Consider the following 24,326-nt stretch of genomic DNA (forward strand, 5'->3'; position numbering starts at 1 on the left):
ATATGAAAAATCATCATGAAGTGGCAATATAAATTTAGATGGAAATTCTCTTAAATATCAAATATATAAAACATATTGTTCAAATATTTAATTACGCAATATTCCAACAATAAAATTCAATAATTATTAACAAAATCTCAAATCCATAAAATTCTTAAAATCATAATATTTCTTAATGCACAAATATTATTAATTCATTCAATTTTGGCATCAAAATTCCAAATATACATTTACTAAATATTCAATACATGAAATATAATTTCCAACTATATAATCAACTCAAAACATATACAATTTATCAACCCAAAATAATTTTGAAAGTGGATCACTCACCTCGAGCACGCATATTAACCAAGATCCGCCACGAGTCAATTTCACAACTCACATGTCCTCCTAAAACATCAAAGTTACACAAAACCAATTAAATTAATATTTTAATCGGATAATTTATACAATTATACCAAGGGATTTAACATAAACATTATCCAAAATTCATAAACAATATATCGAATCGAAGCTCACAATTCAAGGATTACGGATTGAGTCTTACCTCTCGGAGATCGAACCCGTGGTGGCCACAATCTCTCCGGAAAGGTCTCAGGTTTAATATACTTAAATCTCTTAATCCGTCAAGAATTGGGGGAAAAGGACTTTAGATTTGGATTCAGCGAGGTCAAATTAGTAGAAAAGAGTAGAAGATGTCATTGGAAACTCGTTGGAGATGGATTTTCCGGCTAGCCACTGTGGCCATCGGAATTCGCCATCTCCCGCGGAGCATCCGGTAGCCACTGGATGTGAAATTAGGTGGGGAGGTAGATCGAAGGATGAGTAATCCAATGGGATTGGTGGTGTCGAAAAAGGAGATATGGTTTGGAAGAAATCGACCGGAGAAGGAAACAGCACCTCCAATGGAAAAAGCCCTGATCTGAGCGCGTCATCGGCAATCTGACCACGGTTTTTGGCTGGCCGGCCGATTTTGAGGGGTGGGTCAAGATGGTGCCGGGCGTGTAGGCCATAGGTGGCCGGAAGGTGGTCAACAGCGTAAGGTTGGTCCTCCATCTCTTTCTCTTTTGTCTCTCCTCTTTCTCCTTCTCTCCCCTCTCTCTTCCTCCACCTCAGCCCCTCTTCACCCAATCAAAATGCCTCCCATGGGTGCCACTGTGCACTCATGGGTTGTTTGGATTTTTGACATATTGCATCACTGTTCACACACTCACAGATCGATGAATAGTAATTACTATCTCGGAAAGGATTCACAAGTCAGTAACTTTTCAAACAACATGTCCAAATTAAGCGTGCCGCTAGTCTATGAACTCGTATCACCAGGCACTTCACAACCATATATGAGTCAATCAAATCCAAATTTTGCAAGAATAAAAAGTCAACTTGGTACCCTCGGATAGTTCGGACCTCAACTTGTTTTACTCATAACTTTCAAACTGTAGCTCTGTTTTAAACGTACTACTAGTCTATGGACTCAGGTTGATGCATATTTCGCAACGATGCCTCGGTCAACCTAGAATTCTATCTGAATCAAAAATTCAAAATTTAAGCCCTCCCGGTCAACGACGTGCAACCCGGTCAACTTCGATCAACTTGAGAAAATTTCAATGTATTTCGGGATGAAGTGTTACACTTAAGGCTAGATCATCGATGATGTATAGAGATCGGATCATTTTTGCTGGCAGCCACTATTGCTTTGCCGGTTGATTTCTCTTTCTCAACCACCCCCTTGCCTCACTGCCATAACCATTGAGTTACGCACTTCATAGCCATTCTTTTCCTAAAATTTCACAACCAGTGGTTGATAGATGCATCGACGCCGGAGGACTTTGCTAAGGACTGTAATAGGTCGCCAATTCCATAGTTCAGACCAGTTTCCAACCTAATCACCACCTTTACCCACCAAATTTGACCCCCTTGAGTCCAAATCGAAGGTTCTATTTGTCCAATTCGAGCTAGCTTGTGAGATCCAGGAGCATCAAGTTGCCCATATCTTCATTGCCAGATCTCGACCATCACCAACCAGATCTTAAACAGTTATATCCTGATTTGCGATCCTTACATTCCAAGCTTCATTTTGGTATATAGGTCATCAATTTTAGTTAAATTTTATGCTATCTCCCTGGGTAAATTATGTATAAAATACCTCGATTAAAATATTATTTTAATGGATATTATGTTCTATTGATATTTTAGATACCCGTGTAAATCGAGGGACTGATCCTATGAAGGATCGAGAGTGATCCGCATTTTCAGGTGAGTGGTTCATTTTCCAAATTTATTTTTGGATAATCAATTTTGTGTAAATTGTATTGTTTAAATTCCTACAAAATTATGTGATGCGTTTTAGATTAAAGAAAAATTATTATTGATTTGCTTTATGCAAAATAATGTTGTTTTATATTTAATTTTTTTGTAAATTGAAATTTGGGTTTGAAAAATCAAATTATTCACATACAAATATGTGTGTGTGTGTGTGTGTGTGTTTATTGTGGAAAGGAATATTTTTATAAAATTTGGTGGATTTCAGATTTTGGTTTAAATCAAAATAAGGAATTTTATGTGGTTTGGAAAAAAATTTATTAAAATCCAATATTATTTATAAAAATTTGGTGTTATGTTGTATTGCCAAATTTTATGTTTTAGTTGCTCTATACAATACTGATATTCTATACTATATATTATTACTTAGCACCAGGTATTTATTTAGCCATCATGTGGAAGATAAGGGTGAAAGAGTTGGCAAATATTTTGCACAGTAAGCATTATCCACCCCCATGGCTGCAAGATGGAAGGTTATTAGAATCGGTGCCTTAGAATGCCAAGATGCTCGATTGTAAGTATCTCTTTTAGCTCCCTACCAAAGGGGTACTTGGAATGCCGAATACCTCCTGACACTACTGGTATATAGTATGGTGTGTCAGATTAGCATCTATTTCATATTTTTAACAGAAAGATGTTTTTAAAATATATTTTATTTACTTAAATTATTTTTTTAAAAATTATTTAATTGCTATTTTATAAGTTACTAAAATTGTTGAATTTAACTTTATTATACTATACTATTTTATTTTATTTATCTTATATTATTTTATTTTCTTTTGTTTTAATTCATTTTATGGCTATTTTGGCTCTTTTAAATTTTAAATATATTTTGTTTCAAAATAAATATTTGCTTTTAAAATTATTTCCAATGTTATTTTATTTTATTTTATTTTATTCATATTTTTATATATACTATTTTAATTTTTGGGGAATATAAAATAACAGGTTTTGTGAAAAATGACTTTATAAAGGGAAACTTTTCAAACTGAATGAATTAATGAGGGTTTTGTGAGAAAATTTTATTTGTAAATAATTTATTAAATTGGTTAATTTTAAACTTCTAATTTATTTACTTATTCATCCATCTATTAATTTATTTATTTATTTATTTTTCATTAACTATCCTTATTTTTAATTTGTAGTACTAAGGTGGGTATGATTGGCATCTTATTATTTTTTTTGTTTTTAAATCCATTTCCCCTAAACAGGTGATTATTGAACGTTGATCATTCAGGGTGCGAGCTCGTTTCTTTCCTGCTATTGTCGTGTTTGGAGAAGAACATTCCTCCTTTTCATTTTGTAATATTACTGTTATTATTTCCTCTGTATTTATGATATTTTTTGTTCTTGAACTAAAATCTTAGCATGCTCTAGTACTAAATGTTGAGATATAGTAATTTTTTAAATTATTGTTGTTGTGCATTTATAAATTATTAATATGGTGACTATTCTCTAGTTATTTATTATTGAAGTGTTGTATATTACGGATAAATTTTGTAATAAGATGGAAGAAATAAGATAATATATTATTAGAATATCTTTTTGTGTAGTGATTTTTGGGACATATTCAAAAAGAGATGCTATTGTATTTTCTTAGGAAGATTCAAAGAGATTTCTTCTAGTTGGGGGAAGGATCCTGAGATAATTACATTTGAAATAATTTCAAATCTTAACTAAAACCAACCGAATTAAACAAGACAGAGGAAAATGATGAGGAAATCAGGGAGAAAGAGGAAGGATCCATCATACTATTCAATTCTTTTGACTGGTTTTGATAAAATTAATAATATAGTTGTTGAATATATATTTTCTCAAAAAACGCATCCGAAAAAACATATATCCAGCTACCCCCTTCCACATATCCATTGCGCCACGTACGCATTTCTATGACTGCTTTAACAATTAACAATTAGATCATATCATTTGAATACAACTAGTCAATTTTGGAGTCTACCCGTTCAGATTTTTCTTTTCTCTAAAATGCAACTGTTTTGTCAGCTCGCAAATCTGCCAGGATGGTAAAAGAACCATCAATATAAAATATTAATCTAAAAATAAAAAATTAAAAAATTAAAAAAATATCTATGAAGAAGGCCAAACGGCAAATTAAAACTAACATATTAGCTGAAAGCGTATGGCATATTTTGTAATTTTTCCTATAATATAAATACATATCGTATATATAGAAGTCTAGTAAACCAAGACTTGCTTATCCAGGCCCAACCTTCTAGTCCTAGTCCTGTGGTCAAGTGGATGAGTTGTGTCCATCATGTTACGGGTTCGAGAAGAGGCAGTAGGGGTGGGCAAAATTCAATCTAATTCATTCAATTTGTCCAATCCAATTTATTTTTAACGGTTTAGATTGAATTTTTACATTAATTGGATTAAATTGGGTTCAAAATATTATAAATTGTATAGATTAGATTGGTTATGGATTGGAAATATAAATCCAATATAATCCAATCAAATCCAAATAATATATTATATAATTAAAAAATTATATTTTTTTATATTTTTTTTATTTTTATATATTAATTTTAATATTTTTTATTCATTTTTATATATCAATTTTTAACTTTTTTTTCCATTTTTATATAATAATTTTTAATATATATTTTTTTTACATCCCAAATTCCAAATCGAATTGTAAATTGTAATCTTAAGCTAAACATTTAACTCCGTTGCTGCCCACCACCAATCCATCACCATAACCATTAACCACACCAGGCTTTGATTCGACCATCTGTTCCCTTGCTTCAAGACCCATGGCTTCAAGATTCACGGCAGCTTCAACATCTGTTTTTCTGCTTCAAGAATCACGGCAACTTCAGCATCTGTTCCTAAATTATATTTATATTTTATATTTGAAAATTATTTATTTGTATTATATATTTATAAATTAGTAAGTTTCAAACTGATTAACCAATCCAAACCAATCCTAAATTATATTTATATTTTATATTTGGGTTTAATGCTTTAATGGTTTGGTTAGAATTCTATATTAGTGAAACCGATAAATATGAATTGTGTTATATTTTGGTCCAAAATCGAACCAACACAATCCATGTACACCCCTAGACACAAGCACAAAACAAGCAACCATAAGACTTGCTTGTCCAAATCTCAACGCGTCACCTGTAGTTTCAAACATGTATACGTATATGCCGCGTGTGGAGAAGTTTATATTACAACCGCAGTTCACGTTAATAGCGTGATCCAAGATAGAATTCTGGAATTGTTGCCGTTATTTGTTCGGTTTGCAATAAAGAATTATTGATATACATTGTTAACTTGCTGAAGGACATATAATTATAGTATTTTATGTTATATTTTATAAGAGGCAAGTATATATCGTAACAAATCGATTTACCTTAATTTTTTCAATCCAGCCTGTACATTATAAATCAAATAAATTTACAAACTAATAATAAATGATAGATCCTAATTAAGCGATTGTTTAGACACCAAAAAAAAAAAAGTTTAATAGAGCTCAAGGTGTTAACTATACCATAGAAGATTAGGAATTTGTAGTTTATAAATATATTGTTTTCTATCCAGATATATAAAGTTTACAATTTTTTTTTTTCGATGAGTTTTAGTGAAAAATTAAATACCTTAAGATGCAAAAAAAAAAAAAAAAAAAAAAAAAAAAAAAAAAAAAAAGAGGAAATTAATTACACTGCACACCTTTAAAAAAAATTTTAATTACAACCAAATATCCTTCAATCCCTACCGTTACCACATTAATGTTGAAGTTGACAAAAAAGGACATAATAATCTTAATGTTAAAGTTGACAAAAAAGGACATAATAATCATTTGATACAACTAAAATAAATAAATAAATAATAGTGATAATAGAACTATATATATAACAAACATTAATAAAGGCAAACACATAATAAATATAGCCCTTCTATTACTGTTCGGAATAGAGTAAAGACTAATCATATTTACGCACAGTACTGCTCACTCTCTTTTTTGACTGTAAAATCTTTATAACATCCAAAAAAAAAAAAAAAAAAAAAAACTCAAATAAAGCTCAAGATTGGTTTGTTGTGTACACAACCAAAACCCACCGCCACAACCAAAATCCAGTTTTCAAGATTGGTTTGTTGTGTACACAAACAAAACCCACCGCCACAATCAAAATCCAGTTTTTCTTTTTTCCCACAAAAATCCATGGAAGAAAAAGAGAAGAAGAAGAAGATCAACAACCAAAACAAGAAGCAAAAACACCAGCACCCAAATGACCAAACCACAAAAACTTCAGATTTCTCTTTCAAACCCAGCTCTGATGTAAAAGGTATTCGTTTCGGCGGGCAATTCATTGTTAAATCCTTCACGATCCGTCGTGCTAGGCCATTAGAACTCCTTCAACTCCTTTCTTTCCCACCCACAACAAGTACCACCATACCCACACCCACACCCACACCCACCAACAACACCAACACCAACACCATAACCAACAATTACAGTGGCAATAAATCAAACACCAAGAACGCAAACAACCACAAGCTTCTGTTCCCTTCAACCACAGCTTTCTTGCCCACAAACTTCACAATCTTGGCTCACCATGTTTGGCGCACACTCACTCTCAGGCTGGGAACCAAGAAATCCAAAGTCCTTCTCTTCATGTTCGAAACCGAAAGCATGAAGGTCTCGGTGGATGGGGTTTGCCCATCGGAGATTCCGCTAGGCGAAGTGAACAAGAGGCCGGTCAGGGGCTTGACTGGGTGCGAGATGGCTCGGTTCAAGTTTAGAAAAGGGTGTGTCAAATGACTATTATGCCCCTCCTTCGTCAACTTTTAACATCAATTTGATAACGGTAGGGATTGATTTGTAATTATTACATCATCAGGATTTCGGTTATAATTAAAAAAACATTGAGGGAGTTCAGTATAATTAACCCAAAAGAAAATAATGAGTTCCAAATAATTTTCTGTTAATTTTTTTATTTTTTTTTGTGATAAGATACATCCAAATGCAGATTTATCAAGAATAATTTAGAAAATCCAATAAATTTCAAAATTATTTTTTGTATCACTAAAATGTTAATAATGAACGATGAAAATAATATCTATCATATGTATACTTTGTTCAAACAATCAATCTAGCTTCCATTGTATGATTCATGTTGGAAAAAAAAAAAAATTGATCTAAAACCATGTTAAATGACCATTTTGAGGCTTCATTCTCAATGGGTCCCACTTGGTATTATGGAAGATCGAAATGGCTCGGGTTCTCCTCCATGAGATCTGTGAAACGGGATATAAATATAATATGCTCAAAAATGAAAAATTATATTTTCTGTTTTTTATTTTCAAAATATTATTTTTAAAATAGAGAATAAAAATTTATTTTTATTTGTATTATGAAAACAAAGGGTATTTAACCAATAATATTTGAAAACAGTTTTTAAAATAAAAAAAACATGTTTGGCTAAATGATTTTTAAAATTTTTTTAGACAATTTTTATTTTTATTTTTTGCACATACAAGTTTTTTTTTTTTCATACAAAAAACCTTGTACATAATATATAGCTATAAAATATTTAAATATATATATATATATATAAAATATTAATTCATTCACATATTATTGAATTACATATATAATATATGATATATATTAAAATATAATACAAATTTCTTTTTTAGTTGAACTTTTTTTTTTCAATTATTATTGATTCCAAGATTCAAAAAATCGATATCGTGAAAATATCGAAAGTTTAAAATACGAAAATTTTTATAGAAATATTGAAAAATATCGAATATCGATAAAAAATTATAAACAATGATGGAAATTTGTTTTAAAAAATATAAATTTTTATTGAAACCTTAGAATTAGCTTATTTAATATATCAATTATCAAATTAAATATAAAACTTGCTAAAATATTGAATAAATGTTATATTCTTCTTAGTGAATTGATTTATAATAAGCATTAATGACCATAAATGAATTGTTATTAATAAAAATATATTAAAAAATACATATATGATAAAATTATTTATTAACTAAAATATATAAAACAATTATTACAATTACATTGTAGCTCATAAATGTCATTTTAATACCACATAGAACTTTTGAGTGATTGAAAATTATCGGTTTTTTCCTCATTTTGATTTTGAGATGTGAAATGTGAGTAGTGTTGAAAAGATGTATCTCCCTGATAATTTTGCATAGAATTATTAATATGGCAATCATATGGATCTTGCATTATTGGTTGACTATGTGCATAACTATTACTTTCTAATGGTTGAGTTTGATATGGTACCCATGAGTTGCTACTTGATGACATTCCATAAATATCCATTAAACAAAAGCTATGAAAATGACTTCCAACCCTCGTAGATCCAAAATTCATAGAAATCGAATATTTTTCTTCTTGTGACACCTCCATTATAGATTTCTCTTTACATTTATAATCTTTTCCAACAGTACCGAATTCTTGATTTGCATATCTACTCTCATGATCTCCATCTGGTGTTGCATGTGTGTAATATTGTTCACCAGTAAATGGACTTAATCCAACTTCTCGACTTGATGATTTCCTTTGGCCACTACCTCTTCTAACTTCTTCAAAAATTAAAAAAAAAAAAGACTCGTGAATTGTCAGGAATTTTTTTATTTTTCAGACAAACATTATTATTTCATCATTTATTTATCCACATTTATAAAACAGATATTCTCGATAACAAAATTTGACAGGTTAAAAAATATAATCTACAATCTTTGTATTTTTGCTTTATCGATATTCAATAAGTAGAACTTATTAATGTTATTCAATTCAATTCATTCTATTTTGCTTATATCACTAAATATCTAAATAGCAATTAAAGGATAAAAAAATTATCAATGAAATTAATTTGATAAAAAGTTTTACTAAATATTAATAATATTTATGAATTTTTTAAAAAAAATTAAAAAATTCTCTTGATATTTTCGAAATTTCAATGGAAATTTCATGGAAGTTTCAAAAATTTCTATGAAAATTATAGATTTTTTAACCAAATCATTAAGGATTTGATGTGGATATTTTACGGAAAGTTTCATGGAAATTTTAGCGAAATTTCAAAAATTTCAATGGATATTATAGAAATTGTATCCATTTTCATTTCGAACCTAAATTTTATTTCGACCCTCTCAAACAGTGGAAATATCAACAAAATTTCGAAGAAATATCGGATATTTTAAACCTTGATTAGTATTGGACTAGGAAAACATTATTGTGTATAATTTTTTGGAATTTTGATTTGAATTAATTTTTTTGGTAATAATTTTGAATTAATTTAAATTTTACTAAATTAGTTAATTAATATAGGATCATTGATGAATATATATTTTGCATGTTGTCGCACGAACACACATTAGGGGACTTGTGGGAGTCAAAAAATTTGTCAACTGTAATTACCGAAGGTCCTTTGGTAATTACCGATGAAACCGTCGACATCGATAATTACTGATGCACCATCCGTATTCATTTTTTTAAAACGTTTTCACTTCTTAAGGTCTGTTTCTCTCTTATTTGGTTTCGAATAAACGCTATTTAAATGTTTTCACTTCTTAATGTCTTTTTTTTCTCTTATTTTGTCAACGGTTATCATTAATAAAGTTAGATTTAGTACGTTCTTGGTGGAAACACACACTATTGAAGCTGTCGGATGGAATTGTGATGTCTGGGGAGTATTACGATAAGAATCCGGACATGCTTTCCAATTTAGATCTATTCAGGATGACTATGATCAAAGATGCATTCTGCCAAAATAATGAGTATGAATGTGTTGTCATTTGAAATTAACTTTTATTGATGCTTTGTTATTGTGCTTACATGTGAAAATACACATGGTTGGTTTTCGTTATCAACATATTTGATGCCATTTCATTAAATGCAATTCTGCAGGGGTGATTGTGATGTCTTTGCTTTGAAGTTCATCGAGTACAGAAACAGTAAAGATGATGTTTTATTTGGCCCGGATTACATAAGTTGGTTTAGGAAGAAATACGTTGTTGATGTGTATTTTAATAAATTTTCAATGTAGATCGTATGTTTGTGACTTCGACATCCAACTAACGTTATGTTGCACATCTCTAACCTAAAATATAATTGCGGTATCCTGAGTATTCATTATGTTGGCTGAACTTCCATTTCACAACTCATAACTCTACATACATTCCAAGACTACAAACATTTTGAAGCAATCAGTCAAAAGATAAAAAAACACAATAATAAAAACAGCATAAATCCATTGCAAGGTGCTGCGAAGGCATAACAAGCAATAGGAGAAGAAAAAAAATTAAAGGTTCGAAATTATAAAAACAAAATTATGCCACTTGCAAGTCACCATTCGAGAACGTATGAAAAAATAAATAGATAGCTCCATAAACATCAGTAAATTATAGGAAATTGTCACATACAAAGGCATAGATGAACTCTCATTAATCACCCAATGGCCTAGAAAAGGGCCACTTCTAAATAGAACTGAATACAAATGCTAAAAAGTATTTACTTTACAGGACCATATCTCAGCATCAAACCTTGAGCAGGTTTATCCTTAGATGGCTGATCCTTGCTTGGTGTAGACTTGGATGGATAAGCTTGAGCTAGTTTTATGCCATTTTTCTTCTTTTTGTTCCTATTCAATCACTTTCCTACGTTCTCCTCAATCTTCTGGCTGGTTTCACAATCTTATTTAAAGCACCTACAACCCAAGAAGCTCCAGAAAATAAAACATTCTTCATTAAGGCAAAACCTGCACTAGTAACTTTTATGCTCTGCAGTTGCAAAGGCTGTTCAATTTTTTTTTCTTCTCTGAACACCTGAAATTTCTGATCCACTTCAATCACCATCACTTATTTTGTCGGTGAACTTTTTTTTTTTTTTTTCTATTTTAATCAAAAGAAGGCAACATGTTGAAGACAATAGGTGTCTGTCTTCAAAGTTGTTTGCTTTGTTGATTGCAATTTTGCCTAAGACAAAACCCTTTTCTAGCATGTTGCTAAGAGCTAACCACATCCTCTGCCTTTCAAAATGTAAAGCAATCAACTCTAGGAGACACAGCTTTATTATCAATTTCCTACATATACTAGTGAGGTTAACAGGTTGGCAACATTACCATGTTAAGTGTGAAAGATTGAAAATTTTTATTAGAGAACCTTACATGAAGTTATTGTGAGAGACATATAGTTCAAAGTGAAACTTGTCTGCATAAACCAACTAATAAAAGCATGCAAATAAATACATTGTTAAAGATACCACTTAATAGGATGGGCCGCTCACTATAATATAAAAAATCCTGATGTTGCCAACATATACTCCATAAGATGCCATTAGAATTGGTTATTTGAGCTTAACTGGAATAAATATTTCAGATTACACTTTGAACAACACAAACACCAAAACTGGCAAGATAGAAGGAAGGAATTGTTGAGGATATCAACAACAGGTTTGGGATTCTAGAAGGATGTAGGTAATCCTCCAAAACTAGAATAGTAAGAAATATCTGCAAAGGAAATCTGGAAGTTTCTCCTTAAAAAAATTCATACAAGTAGCAAAATAGACACAAAAATTAGCTTCATAATATAAGAACTTAAATAAATTTAAAGAAAAGAATTTAGGCCTTACCATGTCAGGGTCCAATGTATCAATTGCATGAAGTCCATATCTGTCTTCAGGTACAAGAATAGTTGTTTTTGGATCTAAAGACTTAGTTTTACCTGTTTCATGTATGAAGTATTCAATTGAAAATCATAAATTTCATTAAAAAAAAAAAAAAAGCTTTAAATTAAAATATAAAATATTCAAGTGGTCTGACAATTCAGAGCATTATTAGAATATCAAAATGACACAATAAAAAAGAGACAATGTTACAAAAAATTATGTCAATTTTCATATCCTAGCAAATATTTAAGCAATTTCTTCATGCCATTGAGGTGAGGGTATTCTACACGCATCAATTGAAAATAGAAAGCTGTCCAACCATTTAGATTATCCTCATAAGCAAGTGAGTTTCGAGCGGTACATTTGCAGCTTGTCAAGTGCATTGGACTATTAACCATACAGCATGAATCAAGAAGCTATTTGCATGTCATTTAAAATTTAAGTAATAGCAAGTATATAATTTCAAAGAAAACAGATGCTCTTCGTGGAAACAAAAGCTCACATAAAGGCTGCATATCACAATAAACTTTTTTCCTAAAACTTATCCAACAAATTCAAGTCCAAAAATGCTATGCCAATACATGAATATATTTCAATTGTACACACATTATATATACTTTCAACCTTCACTCTCACACACTCACAAAGTAGCAAAAGTTTGTTACATACAATTTATGCATGTAGGGAACCTTTAAAAATACTTCAAAATTTATTTCTTTCTCTTTCATTTCTATAAGGACCCTTTTGTGTTAATAAGAATTGGAAAGGAAATATGGCACTGGATGGATAGTTACCTCTCTACATGGATCATAATCTGGAATCGTTTCTACAGCACGTAATTTATGAGGACATAAAACTGTAGAATCTATATAATGGAAGGCATTCAAGTGTGCTTCTTTTTTTCGCAAAGGTGGCAAAGGAAAGCAATGATAATTTGGAAATTTCTCCATGAAGTTTCAGCTTATATACATATAAGATTCAAATTTTGATCTTGTCTTCTTAGTCTGACATTGATAATTACATGTGGAAATAAACTGTCTTGAGGAAGTTGTTGTTTGTTAGGAGCATTATTAACCATCACATTAATATTGAATAATGAAACAATTTCCCCAACTTATTGCCATGCTTGGAGTTTGAATTTTATTAAAAAAAAGGATAAAGAAAGAGAAAACAATTCCTAACACGTTTTCATGAAGTTAAAATTTCTATTATGTTTACATTTCAATCTCATTTTAGAATATGAACTTCTTAGTAATATTAGCTTGAGCCTCTTGACCAAATGATGGAAAGAAAAATATCTTATATTCTCCACATATAGAAAAATATTTTATTCTCCACATATACCTTTAGAAATCCATTAAAGCAGGGGTCTTATGGAATAAATTAGCTTTTACAGGATACTCAAATGGACTAATTGACATATGGATATTAAAAATGACAAAAGAAAAAAGAAAATTAAATAATTGTAATATAAATCCCATAAAAGATTCTTATCTTTTGACCACTTTCAAACCAAATAACGTCCAAACAATTTGATGAGTTTATGAACAATAAATTCATATATAATCAATGACCAAACCATCATTTTGCAGATTAATCATGTGTAGGTAACCAGCTGCATCAGTAATTGTGGAATTATACATACATATGCTAAACTTATGATGGTGGAAATTAGAAAAACAAATAAATAAATAATTTATGTCAAAAAAATTACTACGAAATTGGGAAAAAATAAATCATTCAACAAAGTTTTCTTTTAGCAAGCTGTGCATGATAAGATCCATAAAAATTTACTAGAATCCCAACACAGTGAAAAGCCATGCCTTATCTAAAGATGAAAAATGCAGAGTAAATTACTACAGGAGAAATATTAAAGGAGCCTACAGGAACACACCTACACCAAGAGTTCCAACCGGAATACCAACAATGTTCACATCCTTTGCCTTCTCTTGACCAGGTAACATCTGTACAAACATCACCACTCTTTTAGTAAAAAAAATTGTACATTAATACAAGGAGGGGAGTGGATTTTTAGAAAGGAGAAAAGAGAGTACCATTATTTGAGACCATACCTATGCTTAAGAATTCTTCTTTGTTGAGATAAGTCTGTCACCATGCAATTTGACTTTGCATCATATCTGATTAAAACCACTAATACCATGATTAAAGAAAGATTTATTAATTTAGAGAAAGAGAGAGAGAACTAGCACAAGGACTTGCATATACTAGAAGAATTTGGCAAAAGGAAAAGTAAACTTAATAACACAATAAATATCTCAAGCAATATTACATGCAGACACAATAAATTTCATACAAAACCAGGTAACTTATATGTATACCTATTTCACAACCATTTAACGTCAGTACAACACTTGCAAATGCAGCATTTTCACAACCAATCCAAAAAAACAAGTAGTCCTCTATTTTGTGTTCCTCATGTAATTCCCAGACCAAGCCTTCGATGGTATATCTATTACCAACTACTGTCCTGATACATTTATCATCAGAGAAGACACTAGCTGCTTCCAAGCTCCCATTGGAGATCTTACGAGATTCTGATGGATTCATGTCCGAAGACATAGTTTCAGCAAATTGGATTTCTAATCTAGAGCTACTCATACATGCTTCTACCACTTCATCTCTTATATGCTGTATCAAATGTGCATATTCTAGCCCAAAGCGGACCTCCATTTAGATTGAACGAACTATGTTGAGATTGGATAGCTGAGATAATTTGTTTTGGCTACATGTGAAACGACATGATCTCAGTAACAAATCCTCCTAAAGGTGAAAAAAAAAATTTTAAAAAAAAAGCATGCTTATTGCAAATTTAGTATAGCATAGAAGTTCATAATAATAATTCTCTACTAAACCACTTTACCAGGACAGGTTTGCCGTTTCTCACAGCATGATCTGATAAATTTTTTACACAATTGGACACACCAGTTGAAGCTTTTCCAAAAACAAAGAATGCTGGAAGAGTTGTAGTCCTACCAATAATGAAAAATAAGAGGCTTTTGAAACTATGAAACCAAAATTAATTGTCATAATATACAGAAACAAAATAACCACTTTTTAAGTTCAAAAGGTGAAAAGAGAAGAAGAAGCTTCATTGGCTTCAAAACCTAATCTTGATGCCAAAAAAGAACGCAAACAGATTGAGACACAACAATTTACCGCTAAGACAAAATTTCTCAGAATAATGTCTTATGAGTTTGGTACAAAAACTTTTTTTTCTTTTTTCTTTTTTCTTTTTTTTTTTTTTTTTTTTTTTTTTTTGCTTTAAAACAAACAATCCTATAATATAGTTTGTAAAAAAAAAAAAAAAAAAAAAAAAAAAGGCTTCAGTAAAGGTATTATTAACAAGAACTCACGGGCTGAAGCACGCGTGGCCGTAGTGCACGACATAATCAGCATTGATGTGCGATGCTCCGACCTCATCCACGCAACAGCTACTGTACGCTGTGTCGGCTATCTAAACAAAGATAGATCTTTTACATTGCCATTCCAGTCGCTATCGGATTGAAATTCTCGTAGACACCACAGCTTGTCCAGCAAAACACTCCCAACTATCACCGACTCATTTAGGAGCTAATCTGGGAAATGAAATTTACAAACTTGGTTAGTTTAGTTTTATTCACAAACCAAAACACAATCGCCCTAAAAACTTAGTAAAAAGGCGGCGCAAAATAATCTATTTCTGCTACTTCATATGTTTTAGTTTTTCCAAAGAAAAAAAAAAGACACGAGAATCAAAGAGGAGTAATCACCTGTAAAGCGACTCTGGTGAAGCCGCCACTACTAATGAACTCAGCGGTCCGAGTGATTTCATAATTCAATTCCAAGTCTATGGTCGAAGAAAGAAATCAGCAAACTAATCACACAAAAGCTCCCTGCAACTCTCTCTCTCTCCACTGCTTTAGAATCAATGTCGTGTGTCTTATGGTCCACCATTTGGACGCCTGAAATTGAGCATAAAACCTCCTTCCACAGCTTCAAGATCGTCCTTCGAATCCAACATCAGAAAGCACTATGAGAAGAAAGAAAGAAAGAGGAAAATTGGATATGAAATGCGGTAGGTGGGACATTCATAAGAGTGAGAAAGAAATTGTATGTGGCTTATAGACTAAGGGTAAGGTTGGAATAATGAAAAGAGGATGGGTAGATAAAAAAGATTTAAAAGAGGGAGGGTATTTCTCATTAAGGTGTTTAAAATAAGGGTATCGGACTAATTTTCCCAATAATGGGTCGAATCAAGCTTGGGTTTTAGTCCAACATATTTAGTTCAAAACGCCGAATGTATTGATTTAAATGAAGCCCAAACCTCATCTAATGTGGCCCAAACCCAGCAGCCCATATTGCTTAGGTTTTCCTCTTCACCTTATCTGTCTTCTTCATTAGGTTTAGCCGCAGCACAATCAGTTGTGCACGTATCATTGCCGACATGTCGATGACAATATCCGAACATTTCGCCAAATCTCACATATTTTCGGCTCTATTCTTGCCAACATAAAAATGTCGTCATACTTATGAGTTTCATCGACAAAATCGATGACACATGGAATGAATTTCATTACCCTTTACTATCGATGTCGGTTATGCTATTTTTCCAACGATACTTCAACAAAATCAATGACATTTTCTTCCATAGGGTGACCATAATCAGCAATGGGATACACTTGCCAACATGATAATTTGGCTATTTAAGTTGGTCTACTGCCCCATATTAGGATTTTAGTTTTTAAAAATCTAAAAGGCATTAAATATATTCAATTAACAATTATCATATTATTTATTCAAAAATAAAAAATATATATATAGTATATGCCTTCCAACGGTGATAAACAACAAAGCCCTTTATATTAAAATATTTGCTATATTAAATTAATATATGCTTTTCTTTAAACAAACCACGTATGTCATCAAAACAAGACACATCATTCAATTATTTTTTTATTTTTTTTCAAGCAAAAGCTAAAAACCAACAAAAATTAATATGGGACCCAATTATTATTAGTGGTTCATTCAATTTTTATAAAGTTGATTGACTTTTTTTTATGTGAAAACTAACATGATATGTGTCACACTCCATCTGTATGCTTGTCTCTAATTTAATTATTGCATTTGATATTAGATTTTTGGTTTAGAGCTTCTAAGAAGTTCATACATTTTTAATTATGAAGTTATTTCTAACTTAAAACTGTTTTAAAAAAGCTTTAGCTTTATAAAAGTGATTATTATTATATTTGAACTATTTTTATTTTACACCAAAACAATATAGAATTGCACACCAAATTATCTGCTAATGTCTTTTGAACCCTACCCACACTAGTCATCACAAAATGTCTTTTTCTCTATATCATTCAAATATTTTTTTATATTTTTCATTTCTAAAAAAATAAAATCTAAAAATGAAAGCAACAAACCAACAAAAATTTATATGGGACCCCTTAGAAATTATTGTTAGTGGTTCATTCAATATTTTTAAAGTTGATTAATTTTTTTTATGTGACAATTAACATGATATGAGACCCCTTAGAAATTATTATTAATGGTTGATTCAATTTTTTTAAAGTTGATTTTTTTTTTTTAATATGACAACTGACATGATATATCTTCTTCTCTATAATTTTTATCCTATCAAGAGTGACATAAAATATTTACAGTTAAATTAGCTTTTTTTTCTCTGGCAGCCCCTTCACATATAGACCCAACCAGCTATTGGGCTTATCTTTTGTCCTCACCTCTTTTGGATCGTTAGCGTTGAGTTTTTAACCTAAAATCTCGAATAGGAAGGCCCTATTTTATGTTTTTTAACCTCATATGTAGGTTCTATTTTTAAGTTTTTAACCTAAGACCTCTGATAGAAGGCTTGTTTTTTTTTTTTTTTTTTTTTTGGAACTTCTTATATATGTTGTTGAGTACTAAACTCGGAGGTTATGGGCGGTAGGCATTGAGCATTCATTTCTTTTATACTTTTTCCGAAACACTTTCTCTCACATGCGTGTGGCCTTATTTTTTAGTTTTTAATCTAAGACCTTCAATAGAAGGCTTGCTTTTATTGGATTTGTTTTTGGGTTCTTATATATGTTGTTGAGTTTTCAACCCAAAGATTATGGGAGGTGAGCGTTGGGCATTCATTGAGTTTTCAACCCAAAGATTATGGGAGGTGAGCGTTGGGCATTCATTTCTTATATATATATATATATATATATTTTTTTTTTTCTCCCTATTTTTGAGTTTTTAACCTAAGATCTCTAATAGAAAGCTTGGTTATTTTGGACTTCTTTTTGGGTGGTTATATTTATTATTGAGTTGTGAACCCAGAGATTATGGGAGGTCTGCTAGAAGGTTTGCTTTTTTTGGACTTCTTTTTGGGTGTTTATATTTGTTATTGAGTTGTGAACCCAGAGATTATGGGAGGTCTGCTAGAAGGGTTGCTGTTTTTGGGTTTCTTTTTAGGCATTTATATGTGTTCTTGAGTTTTGGACCCAGAGATTATGGGAGGTGGGCATTGGACATTCATTTCTTTTATATTTTTTTACCTTTTAGATTAGAGGCTCTGATAGAAGGCTTTTTTTTTCTTTTCTTTTTTTTTTTTTTTAACTTCTTTTTAGATTTTTATATGTGTTGTTGAGTTTTGAATCCATAATCTCTTGGATCACTGGCTTTTAACTTCTCCCATTACCACTTTCTTTTATATTTTTCCTCTAACATATAACATACACATATATATAGATATATAAATATATATAATTTATCTAGCTTAGTTTGCATAAGAAATTGCAATATTATGATATCAATTAGTTTATAGTAATAATTAAAAGCTAAGAATCAGAAATTAACATGCACTGTTTATTCTTCGTTTTGTACAATATTATTATAGTGTTACATGTTTTCGAGTAACATAACGCAAGAACAACACACAACAAGGCCTCAAGCCATGGTTTTATTACAACAGAGACAGCTACGTACCTCTAAAATTAGCAGCAGATCACGAGCGATGGGCCACATACTACTTCAAGGACAGAAGATAACCTTGTAGTTAGTTCCTCCAGGACAAGTAAAAGTGCTCGTTGCATCATCTTTAGGATAGCTATAAGCGTCAGGGCAACGATCCTTGAAAAACTTCGAGTATCTCGTAGGCCCACAGCTCCCGGAGTTGCAGCAGTACTGATCAGTCTTGAACACCGTACATGGGTTGTTGCAGCCGCCCGGTGCCCTCAACTCATTTGGGCACTGTCCATTGATATCGGCCGTGCATCTAATCACCTTGCTGCATCCACCTGACGTAGGGCTGAACTCCATCGGAACGTTGAACCCGTCGACGAGCGAGATATCAATGAAATCCAAGTTGTTGAACTGGTTGAGTGCGTATTCTGCCAGAGTGTTCGGAGGCTGGCCATAGGCTTGGCATTGTAGGATTCCCCCACAGTCACCGGTCTCGCATTTTCCCCGTCCGGCTCCGTCGAAGTTGCATTTGGTTCGAGCCCAAATGCGAGCCTGTGTTGTGCCGGCTTTCACATTGATGGACCAAGTTTGGCCTCTGTCGAGCTTCCGGCCACCTCCAGGGATGGCGGCAGCCCAAACCGTGAAGGGACAGTTGTTTCGGATGTCGAAAACGGCTGCATCTGCCGAGGGAAAGGCGAGAGTGAAGAGAAGGAAGAAGAAAATGGAGAGGTTTTGAAAGAAGCTCATTTTGATTGGTAAATGGTTTGGATTATTTATTTTATTTTATTTTATTTTTTTTGGGTAGTAAAATGGTTTGGATAAATTGGTAATGGCTACGACTATATATATAGCAAGAGCTAGACAACTTTGCGTATATTAGATTTGAATTTGATTTCGTGTATTTGTTTTCATTTGTGGAAATTTCCTATAGATGATGTAATGGTTTGGACTATCTTGAATCTTGATGAAGACAAGTCAAATATGTAACACCATCTTTGCCTTTATCTTAGAGTCCTCAAATCCAACGATATTGAATTTTGTTTTATAAATCTCGTTCATACTTTGAATATATGCATTTTATATTATTGTTTCAAGACTCTCTCTAACGATATATATCCAGAAGCTTTGCAAGTATGTATATCTATCTGTTCCATTTCTATCCAATGCGCCGTATGCAAGCATTTCTATTGCATATCTTTTAACTAATATATATGTATGACTTTTTAGTGGTTAATTCTTTAGACAATTTTGACAATCAAAACGGATTATCGATCTCATTTGGTTTTCAGTCAATTTTGGAAATACGTGCAAAGTTTTCTCTCTCTTCTCTCTCTCTCTCTCTCTCTCTCTATAAAATGAAAGTGCTATAAGGACAGCTGGCCGGCCCGCAAATCGTGGCCGTATGAAATTTTCTAACACAAACTCGTCGATTTATATTTATCAAAACCAAAAAACTCATCAGTCTATGTTATTGTTATATTATTTTTTTGGACTGAATATTCAATATTGTCTAAGATATAATTGCCTTATCTTCTAATCTACTGAATTTTATTCCAACGAGTTGAACTATAAACTTTTTTTACGTGCTTGTGCGTGTATGGATCAGCTTGGACCATGTGACCATGATGAGTTGGAAAAATAGTAGCTTACTCTAGGCCTACGAAGCTAGCGTCCGCGACTAATTTTCCATCCAATTTGTACACCATTATTTAATACTTAGCCAGAAAAGCCGTGTATAAACTCTTAAAAGTCTAATGGCATAAAGGAGAGGAGCGGGGTGTAAGTGTTAATAATATTTAAACACTATAAACCCATAATAGATCAAAAACACATTAAATTAGCTTAATTGAAATTATTAACTATCAAAAGCATTTATTAAAGTCTTGATATATAATTTTACAAAACAGAAAATATGTTATAGGAGTACCTAAATGGATACACTTTTCTTTAATCTTATCTCGTAGGTAGGATTTGGTACACAGGATAGGTTCAGATCAAACTAGATCAGACAGGACAAGTTCAGATAAGATAGGATAGAATAATGCAGTACTGAATAGTGGACTAATTGTCACATGTTTGGGACAGAATAGGACAGAATTGGACTATTTTTTTATTTTTTTATTTTTTTATTTTTTAAAATAAAAAATTTAAAAATTATATTTATAATTACAATAAAAAAATGTTATATTTAATTAAGGTTGTAAATTTATATATTTATATTTACATACAAAATTTTAATATTTTTTAACACCCACAAATTAAATTAATATATAATTTTAAAAATAAATTAAAATTAAATTATAACATAATATTTCATTAATAATAAGTAACTAAAAATTTAAAAAAAAATGATATTTATAACTCGAATTATAAATATTACATAGCAATACTCTTTTTTTTTTTTTTGGTAAAACAGCAAAACACATTAAACAAATTATATAACACATCAACCATTTGAAACTTCAAAACAATAGTCATACCCTACTTTCCAGTGAGTTCAATTTGGTTTGTAACATGTTAATTTACATTGAAAACATAAAAAAAAAAACTAGTAAATTTATATATTTTATCCCTCTCTATTTCATCCCTCTCTACTTCATTTGACATGTTCACGTAACTTTGGTGAGAAAAGGCAGTTGGATCAGCTTGCTGACAAGCTGAACTTGTTGACAGATTCCCCTCAAGTAGCTTCATATTTAACATGCACTGCTGTTGTTTCGTGTTTCCATTGCTCTTAGAACCAGGAAGATCATCTTAAGTTATATGACAATAGGTATGAAGTGATGTTGTGACATTACCTACATTACTTTCATTTATAGTATATCCATGTTTTTTAGCGTCAATTGTATCAATAATGTTAGTGTTTCCCTTGAGAGGAGGAAAATCAAAGGGCAGGAAAGTTTGCATCTTCCTTTATCACTGCCAACTTTTTATCACTTTCAGTCATATCTGAAAAAGACAAGACACTTACAAGAATATCCCAATGTTGCAAAATTGCCTGACACGCCTCCAAGTATAAATATGCATGTTGTAAAGAGGAAAAAAGCACTTGCAGGACTTTTAGCATGTCATTCTGTTTGTAATATATAAGACATGGATCTGCAATGGTAGAATCCTTAAGCGTACAATAATAATATTAAAAGATTACATACATGCATATGAACTGCTTAGTTGGATCCCAAAAAGTTAGGAGACAACTTTGCTTTGTCCGAATATGGCAAAACCAACGAAAGCATGTTCAACAGGTTCAGTTTCCTTGTCTCATCTTCGTCCAAATCCAAATCCTTGTCATGTTTCATTGAAAATTTAAAAGCCTTCTTGGCCATTTCCTCATCAACCATGAATCCTCTCTCAAGAGAACTGACACCAAGCTTAGGATCCCAATCCACCAATCCAAGCACCTCCTCCCATCACCATCAACCACAATCTGAAACCAAGTTGGGTATTTTGCAACTTGGTCCCTGAAATCATCGGGAATTCCAAACAACAACCGGCAATGATAAATCTTGCTCAACTGAATCTACTTCTTAGAAGACACCATTAGCAATTTGCAAGAAAATGTGAATGATTTATCCTGGGAAAATTTAAAATAGACCAATGTCAGGACCCGTCCAAAATTTTTCCCCGAAACCCTAGACAAGCCCTGATCCCAGGGAAATACCACCGAACCTTCCAACGGAAAATCCGGCAGCAACTCCCCTAAGGGTAAGACTTACCAAAAATTTCCTGCACTGAAAATACACTTCTAAAAACATCCCCTTATTCCTCCCACGTTACTACAAATTGATTTTCACAAATTTTCAGCACTTCAAAGAATAACAGCAACTCAGTGCATAAAAAAAAAAAAAAAAAAACTACATGTCCAATACAGTATACAGAGCATTATACAAATGAATATGGAATTTATACAATGACAGATAAAGAAGTAATACAAGATGGAGAGGAAAAAAGGAAGAAATACTTCTTGGACTTTCGGCAACGAACTGAGACGTTGGGCTCGTCCCAGACAATCAACGTCTCCCAACCTGGACCTAGGGGAACGGAATTTAAAAACGTGAGATGCTAATTATCTCAGTGAGTGACCCTATCTACTGAACACTTTTAATATTTATAATATATCAATGAAAGGAATTTAATTAATATCAACAATTAAATAAATAATAATAACACTTGAAGTAATATTATCTCTCAAAACCCTCACTATTCACTCCGTTGGAAATGTTCCCCTTTTAAAACATTTTCACAAAACCCGATATTCGTACTTCCCGAAAATCAAGGGACCAAACAATTTAATAAACAACAAATAAATAATAAATACCCCAAATATAATTAAAATGTAATAAATTATAATAAATAATTTTTGAACACTTTGGGGTTTGAAATTTCCATCCAAAAACTTATACTTGACGCACCACACCATATACCAGTGATGCCCTCCGATACCCAGCGTCCCGAGCACCGACTGGCGGGGAGATTAAAGAGAGAAACTTGCAAACGGTACTTCGGCGTCCCGACAGTACAGCTGCTGAAACTGTCATCCCGGCCAAGGAGGGGGGCAGCTGATGCGCAATATATAAGACTTGCCTGCCCTCGGTCCAATGGCAACTCACGGGAGACATAATACTTGCGCGCTAACCATATATACAACCAGAACACCAATACTGTATGAGTGCGTCTAAAACAATATTAAATTAATTATAACCGTACCGTTCTTTCCAAAATTACCGTGGAAAATATACCAATTTTCACATTTACCATCCCACATATTTTCATATAACAACCCGGTACGAAAACATCGATAACAGTAAAACAATAATTTTTCTGGTAATACGAGGTTCGACAAATAAAATACCATGGGCATAATTATAAAAATTAAACCACCACTTTAAACAAATATTTTCATAAAATATTTAAACCAATTATGCCCAAAAATAATATGAAACCCAGACACAATTAATTACTGAAAATACTTGCTCATGTGTAATAAATAGCATTTAATCACAATAAAACAATAATTGGGAATTTCTTAATGACCCCAGATTCCCGTTTAGCACCAATGGGTAAATATATATAAAATAATATTTTTTTTCCGATTATATTTAAAATACACCACATGAGCATAAATTCCAGATATCAAATTAACACGACATAAATATAATTAATTACCCCAAAAATATTTTTAAAGGTGGATCACTTACCTCGAGCACGCAATTAAACCACGATCCACCATAGGATCGATTCCACGACTCACCCGTGCTCCTAGAACACAATTCACACACAGTCAAATAAATTAATATTTTATTCGGATAAATAATACCCGGTACCCGGGGGGTCAAACACAAACGTTATCCAAAATTGACAAATTATATGTCTATGGAAAGCT

At 31.8% G+C, this 24,326-nt stretch overlaps 2 protein-coding genes and 1 pseudogene across 2 annotated transcripts; 1 reads left to right on the plus strand and 2 right to left on the minus strand.

The window, feature by feature from the left end:
- Positions 1-6,218: 6,218 nt before the first annotated feature.
- On the plus strand, positions 6,219-7,601 carry LOC107405278 (uncharacterized). The gene has a single exon (XM_016012310.4). It carries the CDS (start codon positions 6,509-6,511, stop codon positions 7,106-7,108), a length of 600 nt encoding a protein of 199 aa, XP_015867796.3. The 5' UTR covers positions 6,219-6,508; the 3' UTR covers positions 7,109-7,601.
- A 3,087-nt stretch (positions 7,602-10,688) lies between these two features.
- Positions 10,689-16,438, minus strand: LOC125419081 (uncharacterized; annotated as a pseudogene).
- Positions 16,439-18,826: 2,388 nt separating this feature from the next.
- Positions 18,827-19,761, minus strand: LOC107435670 (thaumatin-like protein). The gene has a single exon (XM_016047297.4). It carries the CDS (start codon positions 19,688-19,690, stop codon positions 19,013-19,015), a length of 678 nt encoding a protein of 225 aa, XP_015902783.3. The 5' UTR covers positions 19,691-19,761; the 3' UTR covers positions 18,827-19,012.
- Between the last annotated feature and the right edge of the window lie 4,565 nt (positions 19,762-24,326).

The sequence above is a fragment of the Ziziphus jujuba genome, chromosome 6, assembly GCF_031755915.1.
Source record: "Ziziphus jujuba cultivar Dongzao chromosome 6, ASM3175591v1".
NCBI classification, from domain to species: Eukaryota; Viridiplantae; Streptophyta; class Magnoliopsida; order Rosales; family Rhamnaceae; genus Ziziphus; species Ziziphus jujuba.

Coding starts and splice junctions, on each gene's coding strand:
- LOC107435670 (XM_016047297.4), bottom strand. CDS start 19,690: ATGAGCTTCTTTCAAAACCTCTCCATTTTCTTCTTCCTTCTCTTCACT.
- LOC107405278 (XM_016012310.4), top strand. CDS start 6,509: ATGGAAGAAAAAGAGAAGAAGAAGAAGATCAACAACCAAAACAAGAAG.